The sequence below is a fragment of the Mytilus edulis genome, chromosome 2 (genome assembly GCF_963676685.1).
Source record: "Mytilus edulis chromosome 2, xbMytEdul2.2, whole genome shotgun sequence".
Lineage (NCBI taxonomy): Eukaryota > Metazoa > Mollusca > Bivalvia > Mytilida > Mytilidae > Mytilus > Mytilus edulis.
The window spans coordinates 105,385,301-105,402,496 of record NC_092345.1 but is presented as its reverse complement, the minus strand read 5'-3'; the positions used below and the strand labels follow the sequence as shown (position 1 = coordinate 105,402,496).

The following is a 17,196-nucleotide window of genomic DNA, read 5'->3' as shown; positions in this document are numbered from 1 at the left end:
AGCATGAATTTAAGAAATATAATTTTATCGATATACAAGTCTCAACAACTGCTTAACAAAACAAATCAAAGTAACAAACAACAACTAAAAGAATCAAAACAAGAGCGAGATAGAGAGGGTCAACAGGGTACAACATGTAAACAATCCTTTTAAATGCCATATTTCGAATGAATCTTCCTCTGGAACAATCAAATTTTACAAAATAATAGACACATACATTTAAGGTCATCTTTGACCGAGAGAGTTGAAACCTTAGTTTCTTGATAATTTAAAATTATAATCAGATAATCTAAAAAAAGAGGCGAAAGATACAAAAGGGAAATTCAAATACAAATATTGAAAACAAACTGACAATGTCAAGACTAAAAACATTTAACGACGAAAACAAACTGACAATGTCAAGACTAAAAACATTTAACGACGAAAACAAACTGACAATGTCAAGACTAAAAACATTTAACGACGAAAACAAACTGACAATGTCAAGTCTAAAAACATTTAACGACGAAAACAAACTGACAATGTCAAGACTAAATACATTTAACGACGAAAACAAACTGACAATGTCAAGTCTAAAAACATTTAACGACGAAAACAAACTGACAATGTCAAGTCTAAAAACATTTAACGACGAAAACAAACTGACAATGTCAAGACTAAATACATTTAACGACGAAAACAAACTGACAATGTCAAGACTAAAAACATTTAACGACGAAAACAAACTGACAATGTCAAGACTAAAAACATTTAACGACGAAAACAAAAGTAATAAAAACACAACACCGATAACTCAAGACTGTACAACACGCATCAACCAAACATTGAGGGGGATCTCAGGTTTGTTATACATCATCATGATCATGTCAGTATCGAAATATTTACCACTGAGCTGATAATATCTTCTTAGAATAATGGTCCAGCAGAAGCGGTCCCGACCCAGTAAGCATTTCTTGAATCACAGTTTTTGGTGGGTTCGTGTTGCTCGCAGTCTATAACTTTCTAATTTGTGTTTTTGTTTGTCTGTCTTATTACAGACTGATGAGTTTAAATGTCTTTTTGATATCCTTTGCGTCTCTGTTGCTATACATACATCATCTGTCAAGCGAGCCCACACTCAGTCAAATAAAATATCGCAATCGGGAATAGGACACAATTGGTAAAATTACAGATTATGCAACAATATTGGCATGTTAATGTCTAAGACTGCAATAGGAATTCGTGATGGCGACCTTAAAACTTTTGCATGGGCGATATCAGTCGGTCGTCTTGATAAATATTTCTAGTTTTTATGTAAGGAGAAGATCCCTGCTAATTAATACTATGGTGTGATTATGCACAACCATAAAAAATCTTGAATATATTTTATTTTAGAAAATATAAAATTTCTTATCCGGTTATAATTATTGCTACAGAAAACAAATTCAATTGAAATAGTTTTTTTTCCAGGTAAGTCTAATTTGTCGAATTTAAATTTTGTAAACGATTATATTTAAGAGCTTACTTAGCTGTATCTGTGGTATTCCTTATATCAAGTTCAAAACAACCCCAATACTTGGAATTATTAAATGAGAGGATATCAACTTTACGGGATGAACGTGAAGTTGAACGTTAATGCTATCTACTTTTTGTTTTTGTATCCTAGAATCGATAACATGCACTGCTTTTTTTTAAAGGTCAACACATAGGGTAGCGCGGCATATTTTATATGATAAAGGATAGTACCTAAAGGAAAGTAGATCTATTAAATATCATTTTCTTGATTTTGTTTTTGCTATGAAGTAATGTCATGATGATCCTGAACGGTTTATGTGCAGACAACAAAGTCTTCTGCCAAAATATATTTTACATTGGATAAGATCATGGCCTTGATACTTAATTTTAAAACGTTTGACATAAAAAGAAGAATTAATACAGTTATAAGTCAGCTGTGTCTCGTGGAGTTATAATCTTAAGTGCAAAAAGCTAAAAAAAATCATGTATTTATAAACTTTCATAAGCAAGTGTTTTTTGTTATTTATACAGTGAACATGTATAATATGACCTATAGTTAATTTCTGTGTCATTCGGTGTCTTGTGGGGAGTTGTATCATTGGCAATCATATCACATCTTCTTTTTATATGCACAAAGGTTTACTACTAAGCATTTAGTACATAGATTATTTTAGCTTCTCTGAATTAATCTTCACCAGTAAGCTCAAACATAAACATAATTAATACGTATACACAATAAGCTGAAACTTTACAAGCTCTTTTACCAAATAGGGCGTTTACATAATAGCCTAATTCATATAAGGTAAACCTTGCATGTGGGAGTTGGAATCGCACTCTGAGATATATAAACGGGGTATTTTGCAAAAGTTTATGTTGAATTAAAACGATATTCCTTCAAATAAATTATAACATAGCGATATAAATAGAGGTAATAGTAGTATGAAGCTGTTTAAAAGTAATAACTCGGTTGGAAAAAAATCCGGGTAACAAACTAAAACCGAGCAACAAAAACATCGAAGTGCATAAAGAACAAACGGCAACACACATAGAAACGGACTATTTGATAACAACTGCCATATTCCAGCATTGGTACAGGACATTCTAAGAAAAATGGTGGGTCGAACCTGATTGTATTGCTAGCCAAACCTCCCACTTATATGACAATGTTATAAAATAATACTAAAAAGACAACACTAACGCAAAAACACTTAGCGCAGAGAATGCATAAAAAATAATGTAAATAAATGTAATTAGTATATTAGTTACATATAAACCGCAAAATAGCAACGAACATCTTCCATTAACAACAACACAGGGCTCCTTAAACAGTGAAGTATTTTGATGACGTATATATAATCTTGAAATTCATACAACTAGAAGGAATGGCATCGAACAATTAACAATTACTTACACAATACTAGTCCAAATAATAATCATGATTATAAAGGTATTGAAATGTTTTATTAAGTTAATGTTGTGACGACGTCATTTTTATTTGGACTAACACAATACTTTATCAATGGAAAATTCTAGTTTGCAGCATTGTACTATGAGTATATAATTTGTAAACAAGCTAGAGTTTGGTGCATAGGAAGGGCACTCTATAAAATTTTAGGAAGATAATTCATGTTATACAGATCTAATAGAATATGTCGTTCGAGTTACTGTGAATGATGTTGAAATGACTGCACGTCGTATGTGTCCATGGTGTAACTAGGTCATATTTAATATCGTTTCAGTTTCGAGTAAGTATCGTTCCAAAATAAGAGTGTTATTTAAGTTAACGTACCCAACTTTACAAAATCTGGTAGAAGTACATTTTGAAGCACCTGTTTAATTTACTGATGTTCTTGACAAGATAAAGGTAGAAAAGTTGTGTTATAATTAATCTGTCTACGTAAGAATATTTCTAGCGACCGACCGAAAATGTAATTTAATACATGTAACAAGGTAGGTCAGAGGTTGTTTATATAAAGGTAGATAAGCTGTTCTATATTTGATACATTAACAGATGCGAGTTTTATTGTCGTCTTGAATAGTAAGTATTTGGTGAAAATTTATTTTTATAGCAATATACACTTGCTCTACTGACCATATTAATAATTTATTATGTCAGTCTATTTAACATGTGATTACTACAATCCCCTTTTCTTTCATGAATGTGACCTACCGAATTAGACTATTTACCGGATTTGTAATCACATAAGCAACACGACGGGTGCCACATGTGGAGCAGGATCTGTTTACCCTTCCGGAGCACCTGAGATCACCCCTAGTTTTTGGTGGGGTTCGTGTTGTTTATTCTTTAGTTTTCTATGTTGTGTCATGTGTACTACTGTTTTTCTGTTTGTCTTTTTCATTTTTAGCCATGGCGTTGTCAGTTTGTTTTAGATTTATGAGTTTGACTGTCCCTTTGGTATCTTTCGTCCCTCTTTTAATTTACCATCACATGTTTCTGGAACGTTGGGCAATAAGAATGTGCTGTTGTTGTATATAAATAAAACTAAAAGTTATAATGTATATGTACAGATAAGTTGAAAATTAGTATTCCAATGACAGTATTTGCTACAACTTTACGTTTTACATTCTCATTTGGATCTCCGAGCCAATGATAATAAAACGTTAACGTTAAACGTATTTCCTATTGAATATACCCCAACAATATCAAAACTGCCTTGCTGTTCCCTCGGCTCAATTAATCTTACAATGGTTAAGATACCTATCCACCATATTTCTATGTATATTTTCGTTTTCGTTAATAAAAAAAATTAAAAAGAGTCTGAAATCTTACATCGTTCAGTTGAAGTGATTTTAACCTATAGGTGTTAAAACTTCAACCCAACACCTACTGCATTGTGTTAAATTGCTTTCCAAGTCAAAAACACACATAGTTGGAAATGACTGTAATATTATTTCTGTCTATGAAAAAAATTTGGTGCACACTGAATAACCCGCGTAGTGGGTTATTTTAAAGTGTGCACCACATTTTCTATGTTATTTAGAATAGACATAAAAAAAATATTGCAGTCATTGCTTATAATTTAATTATAAAATCCATTTTAAACCGGAGTTAATCATGAAAAAATCGTTGATGATGTCACGGTAAGCTGACAAAATTATGTCTTTGAGCTGATAAACATAACAATGTCATTCAATCAGAAGACTCGTAACATCCAAAATTAAATTAAAATGTGATTTTATGGAGTTCGTCATTATTATAAAACATAAAGACATAATTTTCTTGGGTAGTCAATGTCGTTAAACACCCCCTGGTTGTAACATGTGTCAAATTTGCGATATATTTTTTTATTAGATCGTAAAATGTTCATTCCTAATGGCACATAAACTAAATAAGCATTGAATCTTATCGCTAAGTTTTCGATTTTTCTGCCTATGAACTACTAGTTAACCATTTTTGGAAGATATAAAATCCAAAGGTTACTTCTGTATTGGGAAGTATATCCTCAAAAATAAAACCTTTACACAACCGGACAAATTTCATTTTTTTTAAAACTTTTTTATCTATTTATAATTCACATTAGGCCAACTTGTCAATAATAATGATATTAAACTATAACAATAATGTTAACATCTGTTTACAGTTGAAAAAGATGAACCGTAATGGTGCTGCAATAATTGGTGTTGGTCGCATTGGACAGGTTCATTTGAAAAATATGGTAAACAGTCATTGTATTCAGGTTCACTGGATGGTGGACACTACTGCTGTTCATGGAAATCTAAAGGAATTGGCCAACTTGTATAATCTGGTTGATACAAAAATAACAACCCCGGATAAATTCGAAACGGTAATGGCGGATGAAAGGTAATCGTTGAAAATATGTGACACATGTTAAGGGACAATCGTATTGCATCGAATCATTTATGCTCATAGATTTAACTTCATATATTTTAAATGAATTATTATTATTATTAATTTGTATATTTTGACTAATTTAATTCGTCTAGTCACATTTTACTATATTTTCAAATGTCGATTGAAAACGGCGGTTTAAAAAGTTAAATTGCCCGATTATTTTCAAAAACCAACATACTTTATGACTTCAAGAATTAAGGATATTGTTAGAAGTTTTTGAGAAGAGTTTATTTATATCGATTGATAGAAAAAAAATCCTCAAATAAATAAGATGTACTCACAAAAAGATAAAAGTAATTAAATGTTCTTCTTGTCCAAGTGACAATATGATATCTTTAAAATTCCAACAAAATTTGATGATAGAACAAAAAGAAAATATTATGCACTGACGGAGTTGATACAAATATGGTCGGAAATTAGTAACACATGTCTAATAATTGCAGCCTGTGATTAAGGTCAATACAAATAGTAATTAACCAAAAGTAGTATATCGACCTCGGACTTTTTCCTCAGTCAATATATTTCTTTCAGGTCTATACATTCTCGATATACAACCTCATGCAAAAGCTATATTTGTATACTGTTATATATTTGTATATAACAGGGGTATGCTACTGTTGGCTTTCTTTATTGTTAATCATGCATCATTCGTTATTCCAATTTACAGTCGGACAAAATGTTACAATCGTAAAATTTAAGATCAGACGATTATTCTTATATCTAAATATTCTAGACCGCAAAAAGATAGGGTAGAGACACAACGACACATCGTTTTTGTCAACAAAATCATGATTATGACAGTGACTACTTATCTACAAAAGCACTTGTAATTAGTATGCACCAAAGTGTCTGTCACTACAGTAACTGTGTATTACATTACAGTATATGATCTTTCTTTCAGAGTTGAAATGGTAGTAATATGTGTACCAACTGGACTTCATAAAGAATTCATAATGAAATCACTAAAAGCAGGTAGGGTTTTATTCACGCACCATTTAAGTATACTTTAACCGTTTGGTTTGCATATTTATTTTTGCATACGAGAAACCAAGGACAAAGTTTATTTAAAACTTATTTGGCCCTGTCTTCTAACCAAAACAAAACATTGACTGATATCGTTACTATTCATAGTTGTTTTTAAGCATCAGAAAATAGGCTTTTTAAAAAAACTGTGTATTAGACAAGACTTAATGACACGACTTCAAAATTACACATAAGCGAGATAGTTATTATATTGGGGGGGGGGGAGGCCAATTGTGAAAAACTTTTAATAAATAAAAATATAGCTTCTTCTTAGAACACTTGACACTTGCATCTTTAAGAAAAGCAGTTTATTTGCTAAGCAGCAAAACGTAAAGTGTGAACAATTACCGTGTTTGTTCTGTTCTTATCACATTATAACAATATAGCTAGCTTAACATATATTCGTTTGATGTATTTGAACCTTTTGCTATGACTTGCTGTTTAGAATTTTCCTCGGTGTTCGGAATTTTTTTATTTTACCTTTTTTCGTGTAAAAATGATAATAATAATACTTAGTAGTGTATCATTGATAGGTAAGCATGTTTTCTGTGAGAAGCCGTTATGCATTACTGTTGAAGATGTTAAAGATTGCTATGATGAAGCTAAACGACAAGGGAAGCATTTATTGTGTGCATTAAACAGGTAAGAGGCAACGCCAAATTATCTTTGAATGTGAGCATTACATAGGTAAAACTAATCGTTGAATAAGAGAATTACACAGGTAAAATATTCATTGAATTCGAGAATTATACAGGTACAATTATCATTGAATGTGAGCATTACACAGGTACAATTATCATTGAATGTGAGCATTACACAGGTACAATTATCATTGAATGTGAGCATTTTACAGTTTATTTATTATTTATTGTGATCATTACACAGGTAAAATTATCATTGAATGTGAGCATTTAACAGGTAAAATTCTTATTTATTGTGAGCATTACACAGGTACAATTATCATTGAATGTGAGCATGCTGCAGTTTAATTATTATTTATTGTGAGCATTACACAGGTAAAATTATCATTGAATGTGAGCATTTTACAGGTAAAATTATTATTTATTGTGAGCATTAAGGTGGCTCGAGGGTATAAAAATTTCAGAATAAAAAAAAACATTTGTTTTTCATTTCAAATTGTATTTGTTACCTTTTGTATTTGTTACTTTTTATATGGTACAAAAATCATTCAAAATAAAAAATTTGTGTTGGCCCCAGATGACTTTTAAAATGTATACATCATTGAAAAAGTTCCAAATTATCTCCCTTTGGTGGAAAAATGCCATTTTTTGGCTTTAAAATTGAAATATCTTTTTTAACTCATCGGTGACCTATATTTTTTAATATAATTTCCATATAAGCTGTACTTAAACTAAGTTATTGTAAAATTTGAGCGATTTCTAAAATAAATTTCTTTCTTTTTTTTCTCGAGATAACCTTTATTTCTCCTATTACTTCAACAGAAAAAAAACCAACGTTACAAAAATATATGCTTCTTTCGAAGGCAGAACGTGAGCGCAAATGAACGGTTTTTATTTTATTTTTCTATTAATTATAAGATAAAGTTCTTTTATAGAAAAATATAGAGAAATCCTATATAAATGATTTAGACCCGCGAACCCCCTTAACACAGGTAAAATTGTCATTGAACGTGAGAATTTTACAGGTAAACTTATTATTTAATTTGAGCATTAGACAGATAAAATTGTCATTGAATTTGAGCATTTCACAGGTAAAATTAGAACATACTCACCCCTTCTCGTCCAATGAAAAGTCAGTTTTTTGCCCTCTAATTTTCATAGTGCATGGTTTTCCATGCACTATGAAATGCTGTACATGAATGACTTTTCATTGTCAGTTAATTATGAAAGTGAACTCTTAATAGCTGCACTAACGAAGTGTACAATCCCCTAAGGCATTTTGCTTGGGAAAAAAGCCTACTGATTAAAGATGAAAGAGCAAAGATTAAAATAAAAACATTTTGAATTTTGCAAAATTGCATGCATTTTCTAATGGTACACATATATAGAATACACACCAAAAAAATGGTAAGGATAAATAAAATGATATTTATTTAAATTATATACCTTACATTTGAGGGAATTATTTTCTTTTTCTTTCTAAAAACACAATGTCAGACTGCTGATATATAAAGCAAAGAATTGTTTTCGGAGAAACACAATACATTTCAATTTCTCAATAAAAAGTAAGCACTTAATGTTAAATGGTCTGAATTCAAATATTCATACAGAGTTTTATATTTATAAAAAAAATCAAAGGAGTAGGTCCGGTAAGGGCCGATTTTGGCCCCAAATTTCAGTTTCATCTAACGAGATATTTATGACACTTTTTAAACATTTAAGTGTCTATTTCAATTGATTCGATTAGTTTATGTAAAAGATTTTAACTGATTCAGTCTTTAAAAACGCCCCGATTGAGCTTAAATATGAAAAATCTAACAAATATGCAAAAAAACGTCACTTTTCAGATGGTTTTCGTCAAAAATGAAAGTGGCCGCATCCGTGTTCATCCTCAACCTTTATATATGTTATGTATTATCATCAAATACAACTAACATTTCAATATTATGAATGAACACGAATGCGGCCACTTTCATTTAAGACGGAAACCGTCTAAAATTTAACTAAAATGCTATAATTGTGAAGATTTCAGTAATTTAGCATGACTTTATGATGCTAGTACACGATATATGTACATTGAATTGTCAAAAACAGCACATATTTATGTAGCAGAAGCATTCTTCTTTCCAAAAAATAGCTAAAAGATTACATTTTCACAATTTTGCAAAACTGCTTAATTTTGGGGCCATAAAGGGGTCTTACTGAACCTACTCCTTTCAAAAAGGGGATTTATACAACATTGTGTTGCTTTTTAAAATAAAACTAGAGGCTCTCAAGAGCCTGTATCGCTCACCTGATTCTACTTGGGTTTTTGAAATCATATAAAAAAATATAAAATTTGGCTAAAAGTGACAACACAACCTCATTTATAAGGAAAGGAACATGTTTAATTTCATTCAAAAGTCCCCCACTGGCGGCCATCTTGGATGACGGATCGGCTACAAAGTAACAACACTTGGTCAGCACCTCATAAGGAACATTCATGCAATGTTTGGTTTTATTCCATTCAGTGGTTCTCTAAAAGAAGTCATTTGTATGCATTTCCCATAGGGTCCTATGTTAAACTAAGTCCCCTGCTGGCGGCCATCTTGGATGATGGATCGGCTACAAAGTAACAACGATTGGTCAGCACCTCATAAGGAACATTCATGCAATGTTTGGTTTTATTCCATTCAGTGGTTCTCTAAAAGAAGTCATTTGTATGCATTTCCCATAGGGTCCTATGTTAAACTAAGTCCCATGCTGGCGGCCATCTTGGATGATGGATCGGCTACAAAGTAACAACACTTGGTCAGCACCACATAAGGAACATTCATGCCATGTTTGGTTTCATTCCATTCAGTGGTTCACTAGAAGAAGTGATTTGTATGCATTTCCAATAGGGTCCTATGTTAAACTAAGTCCCCCGCTGGCGGCCATCTTGGATAATGGATCAGCTACAAAGTAACAACACTTGGTCAGCACTCCATAAGGAACATTCATGCCATGTTTGGTTCAATTCCATTCAGTGGTTCACTAGAAGAAGTGATTTGTATGCATTTCCAATAGGGTCCTATGTTAAACTAAGTCCCCCGCTGGCGGCCATCTTGGATAATGGATCAGCTACAAAGTAACAACACTTGGTCAGCACTCCATAAGGAACATTCATGCTATGTTTGGTTTAATTCCATTTAGTGGTTCTCTAGAAGAAGTCATTTGTATGCATTTCCCATAGGGTCCTATGTTAAACTAAGTCCCCCGCTGGCGGCCATCTTGGATGATGGATCGGCTACAAAGTAACAACACTTGGTCAGCATCCCATAAGGAACATTCATGCTATGTTTGGTTTTATTCCATTCCGTGGTTCTCTAAAAGAAGTCATTTGTATGCATTTCCCATAGGGTCCTATGTTAAACTAAGTCCCCGGCTGGTGGCCATCTTGGATGATGGATCAGCAACAAAGTAACAACACTTGGTCAGCACCTCATAAGGAACATTCATGCCATGTTTGGTTTCATTCCATTCAGTGGTTCTCTAAAAGAAGTCATTTGTATGCATTTCCCATAGGGTCCTATGTTAAACTAAGTCCCCCGCTGGCGGCCATCTTGGATGATGGATCGGCTACAAAGTAACAACACTTGGTCAGCACCCCATAAGGAACATTCATGCTATGTTTGGTTTTATTCCATTCAGTGGTTCTCTAGAAGAAGTCATTTGTATGCATTTCCCATAGGGTCCTATGTTAAACTAAGTCCCCTGCTGGGGGCCATCTTTGATGATGGATCGGCTACAAAGTAACAACACTTGGTCAGCACCACATAAGGAACATTCATGCCATGTTTGGTTTCATTCCATTCAGTGGTTCACTAGAAGAAGTCATTTGTATGCATTTCCAATAGGGTCCTATGTTAAACTAAGTCCCCGCTGGCGGCCATCTTGGATAATGAATCGGCTACAAAGTAACAACAATTGGTCAGCACTCCATAAGGAACATTCATGCAATGTTTGGTTTCATTCCATTTAGTGGTTCTCTAGAAGAAGTCATTTGTATGCATTTCCCATAGGGTCCTATGTTAAACTAAGTCCCCCGCTGGCGGCCATCTTGGATGATGGATCGGCTACAAAGTAACAACACTTGGTCAGCACCCCATAAGGATAATTCATGCTATGTTTGGTTTTATTCCATTCAGTGGTTCTCTAAAAGAAGTCATTTGTATGCATTTCCCATAGGGTCCTATGTTAAACTAAGTCCCCGGCTGGCGGCCATCTTGGATGATGGATCGGCAACAAAGTAACAACACTTGGTCAGCACCTCATAAGGAACATTCATGCCATGTTTGGTTTCATTCCATTCAGTGGTTCTCTAAAAGAAGTCATTTGTATGCATTTCCAATAGCGTCCTATGTTAAACTAAGTCCCCCGCTGGCGGCCATCTTGGATGATGGATCGGCTACAAAGTAACAACACTTGGTCAGCACCTCATAAGGAACATTCATGCCATGTTTGGTTCCATTCCATTCAGTGGTTCTCTAGAAGAAGTTCAAAATGTAAATTGTTAACGACGACGACGACGACGGACGACGCCGGACGACGACGACGGACGACGGACGCCAAGTGGTGAGAAAAGCTCACTTGGCCCTTCGGGCCAGGTGAGCTAAAAATGTAATAAAAGATATATATAAAGTATTAAATTTTACCTGAAGTAGAAGAAAAACAATTTATCCTTCACAAACTATGTCAGTGCTATTTCATTTCATCCATTGAAATGATCATTACCTATGTTTTATATTTAGTGCATTATAAAAAGTGAACTCTTATTTAGGTTTGAATATTACAATGGGAAAGGATTGTCTTGTAAGGTCACTCGAAAGTGTGAATATGTTCTAAATTGGTCAGACAATACTTGGTAATGTTTTATGCAGAATTTAAGCCCTCGGCTTCGCCTTGGGCTTAAATCTTCATAAAACATGACCAAGTATTGTCTAACCTATAATTATAATATAATGTGAGCACTATCGTTGAAGTGAGCATTTCACAGGTAAAATTATTATTTAAGGTTCATGTGGACCCTATGGCTAAAATGGATGTATTTTCACCTCTAAATTACTCTGAGCACAGGCAAACCTATGCATCTGGAAAAGTTTTAAGGCATGGCATACCCTAGATAAATAGAGTTCAAATGCATTGTATGATTTAGAAAATTCATAACTTAACTGGATTTTGCCGTACACTTTTTTTCGTCCCTGCAGAAGATGATGAAATTAACAAACAGTTGAGTTTACCTTGATATGGTCACTCAGGTACACAGTTTAAATAACCAATTATTGTCAGGTATCTATTGTCCATTTATTGTCCATGTCATTTAATACAGCTCACTTCAATTATTACATGTGGGGAAGTTCTCAAACCTGTTTCCCAACTTAGTTTATTTAAAAAAGTGCACGGCAAAATTCTGGTAAGTTTTTATTTTTTCTAAAACATAAAACATGTTTGAAATTTATTTATCTAGGGCATGCTATGCTTTAAATTTTTTATAGATGCGCAGGTTTGTCTGTACTCAGAGTAAATTTTGAGGTGAAAATACAGCCATTTTAGCCATAGGGTCCACATGAACCTTAACGTTAGCATTTCACAGGTAGAATTATCATTGAATGTGAGTATGACACAGATAAAATTATCATTGAATGTGAGCATTACAATGATGACATAGGTATAATTATCATTGAATGTATGCATTACACAGGTAAAATTATCATTGAATGTGAGAATTACACAGGTAAAATTATCATTGAATGTGAGAATTACACAGGTAAAATTATCATTGAATGTGAGAATTACACAGGTAAAATTATCCTTGAATGTGAGAATTACACAGGTTAGAGGAAAACAGTCATTCGATCAGGGCATTAAACAGACGAAAGGTAACATAAGACAGTAACAATCAAACCCAAGGAGTAAACAAAGACTCAAAATACCAAAGAACATTTACATCAACAGTTATAAGTAAGAAATAAGAAACAACAAATAAAAATGGATGAGTATATTAAACTGTTAAATGGCAACACACAAATTTATTTACATTTTTAAAATAGAGTAAATATCAAAAGTCTAACAGTGTTAATACAAACAATTTCAGATACTGATAAATAATGTTTAAAAACATAGTAAAATATTAAATGATTGTTTTTAGTATAAAGTTACTTTTAAAATTGAATGTTTATGTTTATTTAGTTGTTTCCCGCAAAAATAGTCAATACCAGACACTGGTGTTCAAAGTAAATGAAATATCGGAAACTAAATTTGTTTGAAAGTCTTTTACTTATATTCGTTTATATTGTTTAATATTGTACTATTTGAATTCTTTAACTCGCCGGGTAAAAAATACGAATCGAAAACATGCGTCCATATCAAACGACAAACTCTACATTCACGTAGCTCATGTCAAGCTGTGACCAATGACTAGCATCATCCCAAGTCTTAATACAAAAGATACGGATAAGGTACACCTATCATTGAATGTGATCATTACACGGGTAAAATTATCATTGAATGTGAGCATTACACAGGTACAAGTATCATCGAATGTGAGCATTTTACAGTTTAATTATAATTTATTGTGATCATTACACAGGAGAAATTATCATTGAATGTGAGCATTTTACAGGTAAAATTAAAAAAGTTTAAACACTGGCGCATCGTATAATTAAATCAACTCGTGATGGTGACCGCAAAACTGACGAAGAGTCACTTGCAGTTGTTCTGTCTCCTTACTCTATTGGAGCAATTGTGTAAAAAACATATTCAGGTTAATGATTATCATGGTCCTACGTAAATAGTTGTCAAAGGTACCAGGCTTATAACTTGATACTTCAGCCGCGCGTTTCGTCAACATAAGACTCATCAGTGACGATCAGATCTACCAAAACAAGTACAAAGTTGAAGAGCATTGAGGACCCAAAATTCTAAAACGTTGTGGCAAATACGGCTTAGGTTATCTAAGCCTGAGATGAGAAAATCCTTAGTAGTTCGAAAAATTCATCCTTTTGCAAATGTCATCCGACGTAGTCAGGAAATTCCTATCAAAGTTATTGACTTCTAACAGTTTTAACGGTGTAGACATTATAAATTTGTTTGATTTGTGCATGGTCATTTAAAGCTGAAGATATAAGAAACAATTGCAAAACGATAAAGAAAACAAATTAATATGCTTAACTCTGTGAACTAATTGTTTATATTTATTTCTTAAGACGTTTCGATAAACAGTTTTCCCAAGCTGGCCTCCTTGCCAAAAAAGGAGCTTTCGGTAAAATTCGGACTGTCAAAATGGAAAGCAGAGATAATCAAACTAATATGGAATACTTCGCTCATAACAAAGGTAATGGAGTCTTTGGATGACAGTAAATACCAAAGAAAAGACTTTTCGTTGTTTTGCATTGCTCTCTATCGTAGGATATTAGTTGGTTTTTTTTACATTGATTACCTAACATCTCGTTATTTTTTTTCTGAAATTCTCTTTCCCCCAATTTGTTTTTGGTATCTTAAACAACTGCAGCTGTCCTTTAAAAACCTTCATAAATCCAGATTCGCAACTAACGTTATCTTATCAGCCGTCCGAAACTATCATAGATACTAAAGAAAAAAATGAAACTTTTTTGTGTTACAAAATTTACTATGTTCAATTTAGCATTCATGTATGGAAGGAATCATTAAGGTGCCAAAGCATTGGCTTTTTGAGAAATGAATCTTGGAATATTTTTTGTCTTATACATTTGGTATTTGTTAGAAACTCTTTCTGGTTCTTTAAAAAACTAAATTAGGAATAGTCAGACCAAAACGTTTTGATCAAAAGATTATATTAGGTATTAATTGACGTCACTAAATAATTTATGTCATATTGAATGTCTATTCTTCATTTGCATTTGTCTCCTTTGTGTTTATTGAATTGAGTTGTGAAAATAAAATGCTATTGTACAAATTTGTCAAACTATAAACCTGAATAAACTTACATAAATCAATATAAACAATCAATACACAACTAACATTCAAAAGAGCTCACTCCTTAAGCATAAGAAAAGCCAGGAAAAAACAATTATTTGTTACGACAACGTGAATTGAAAAGAAAATGAGTGTAGGTGTCGTTTTGAAGTAATAAAAACTTAACGACATATGTAGCTACCTCAGTTATAAACTTAAAATAGTTGTAAGATTTGCCCCCTTTCTATCTTCTGCTTTGACCCTTTGTAGCATCAACTTTTTTATTAGTCGTAAATGTGTTGTTTTGTGTTTTGTTTTATTTCAAGTTTTATTGGTAGCCTTTTTTAAATTTTCTCTTGTATTTGGTTCCTTGTTTTTCTAAGGAGGAATATTTCTAGATATGGGAATACATGACATTGATTACATAGCATGGATGATAGGGGAGGAACCAGAATTCTGTACAGCCATCGGTTCACATACTTCAGTGTTGTCAGAGGGGTTTCAGTCGTACGGAGAATATGACACGGCCATGGGATTGATCAAATTCAAGAATGGTACATTAGTACATTTAGACCTCAACCGAATGACATGTGGAGGTTATCAACAGTCTGTGAAAGTACGTACCTGTGTATAATTATATTTGATATAGAGTACATGAATTGCTTTTACAACGCATGAACACATTTTTTATCATCGAAGTCATCGAAGTCATTGGAAATTAATGTGTAACAAAACAACTTTGGCTACATTATAAATACTTTCTAAAAATTATTGTATATTTATAAACAGAATCAACTTCGTTTGTTCTTTGATGATACATAATTTGAATTCAGATTTGCAGGTAAGGAGTGTCTTATATTCAACATCTTTTATAATATTGTTCTTATATCTTTTCCAACTTTTTTCCCGTGAATATAAGTCATTTCTGAAAGTTATCATTTCTCTATAGATTTTAGGAACAAAACATGTGGTTGATATTACTAACATACGACATTTCTTTACAGATTTTAGGAACAAAACAGGGGGTTGATATAACAAACATACGAGAGTCCCAGTTAGAAATCACTGATGATAAAGGCACGCACTTGTCTCCATACCATTTAGTGGATGGTTTTCTAGACAGATATTTAGATTCATTTGCTGCAGAAATGTCTCATTTTATCAACGTTGTTAAAGGTAAATCGTACATTTCACAGTAATTGCAATTAAATATTAGTCACTGAACATTTAAAAACTTAACTTAATGTTCAGTAAAACCAACGTTATATTTTTGGTCTATCCATGAAGCTGCAATTTTCTTTCTTAATTATTATTTTATGAATTGACACCATGTATGAGACTTAATAAGAGACGTTTACACCACACAGAATTTGACATAACATAATACGATTTACTAATGTGTAACAGACAGGCAGAAGATATACAAGGGATATCAAACTCATAAATCGAAAAACAAAACTGGCAAAAAACAGTTAAACAACTACACACACATTACAACATAGAAAACTCAAGACTGAGCAATATGTAACCCACCAAAAACTAAGCTGAAAATCACAATACAAAGTAGATATAATAGTCAAAAGCAGATGAAAAGTTCATTACTTGGAATATGTAAATCAATGTTATCATTATTTTAAAGGTGAAGAAGAATGTACGGTGAATGGTGAAAGTGTTATTATGGCAACAAAGCTTGTTTATATGTTGACAGAAGCTCTACAGACTGGTTCTAAAGTATATTATACCCCGTAGAAACTCTATCATTCATTGTAATGTTATATTGACAAAACTTACATCCATATCATGTTGGTCAATGACTGTCGATACATATATAAATACATCTATATGCTTGAAACTAGTTGTGTTTTCAATACTTTTAATTTTGAGATCGATTGAAAAATTTATATAAATTTTTCGTTTCTTCTTAAATTTTCCGCTGATAATTGTAAACAAAACACATCTGGCGTACAAAGTTTCAAGGCTGATATCTTAAATGAGTGCACCTAGTGTCATTTAAATTTATAGTCCTATAATATAAGGCTTAGTATGTTTATATCGTTTGCGTTCATCCTTTTTTTTTTTATCGGATATTTGATTTAACTAGCAATGCTGATCGGTTCAACAATGATGGTAAGAAGTTTATATTATAGGACCATCTATAGTCTTAAACATTTATCCTCGGCTTTCAAATGAATAATTCTGACCTTTCTTGAT

At 32.6% G+C, this 17,196-nt stretch overlaps 1 protein-coding gene across 1 annotated transcript; it reads left to right on the top strand.

Annotated features, from left to right (window-relative positions):
• The first annotated feature begins 3,458 nt into the window (after positions 1–3,458).
• Positions 3,459–16,837, top strand: LOC139513811 (myo-inositol 2-dehydrogenase-like). The gene is made up of 8 exons (XM_071302630.1): positions 3,459–3,532; positions 5,097–5,317; positions 6,270–6,340; positions 6,925–7,033; positions 14,259–14,386; positions 15,369–15,601; positions 15,990–16,161; positions 16,625–16,837. The coding sequence occupies exons 2-8, from the start codon at positions 5,106–5,108 to the stop codon at positions 16,732–16,734; spliced, it is 1,035 nt and encodes a 344-aa protein (XP_071158731.1). The 5' UTR covers positions 3,459–3,532; positions 5,097–5,105; the 3' UTR covers positions 16,735–16,837.
• The last annotated feature ends 359 nt before the right edge of the window (positions 16,838–17,196 follow it).

Bases quoted from the DNA above. Each gene is read 5' to 3' on its own strand.
- LOC139513811 (XM_071302630.1), top strand. From the start codon at position 5,106: ATGAACCGTAATGGTGCTGCAATAATTGGTGTTGGTCGCATTGGACAG. The intron at 5,318-6,269 runs GTAATCGTTGAA...TCTTTCTTTCAG, and splicing joins ACGGTAATGGCGGATGAAAG to AGTTGAAATGGTAGTAATAT. The intron at 7,034-14,258 runs GTAAGAGGCAAC...TTATTTCTTAAG, and splicing joins TTATTGTGTGCATTAAACAG to ACGTTTCGATAAACAGTTTT.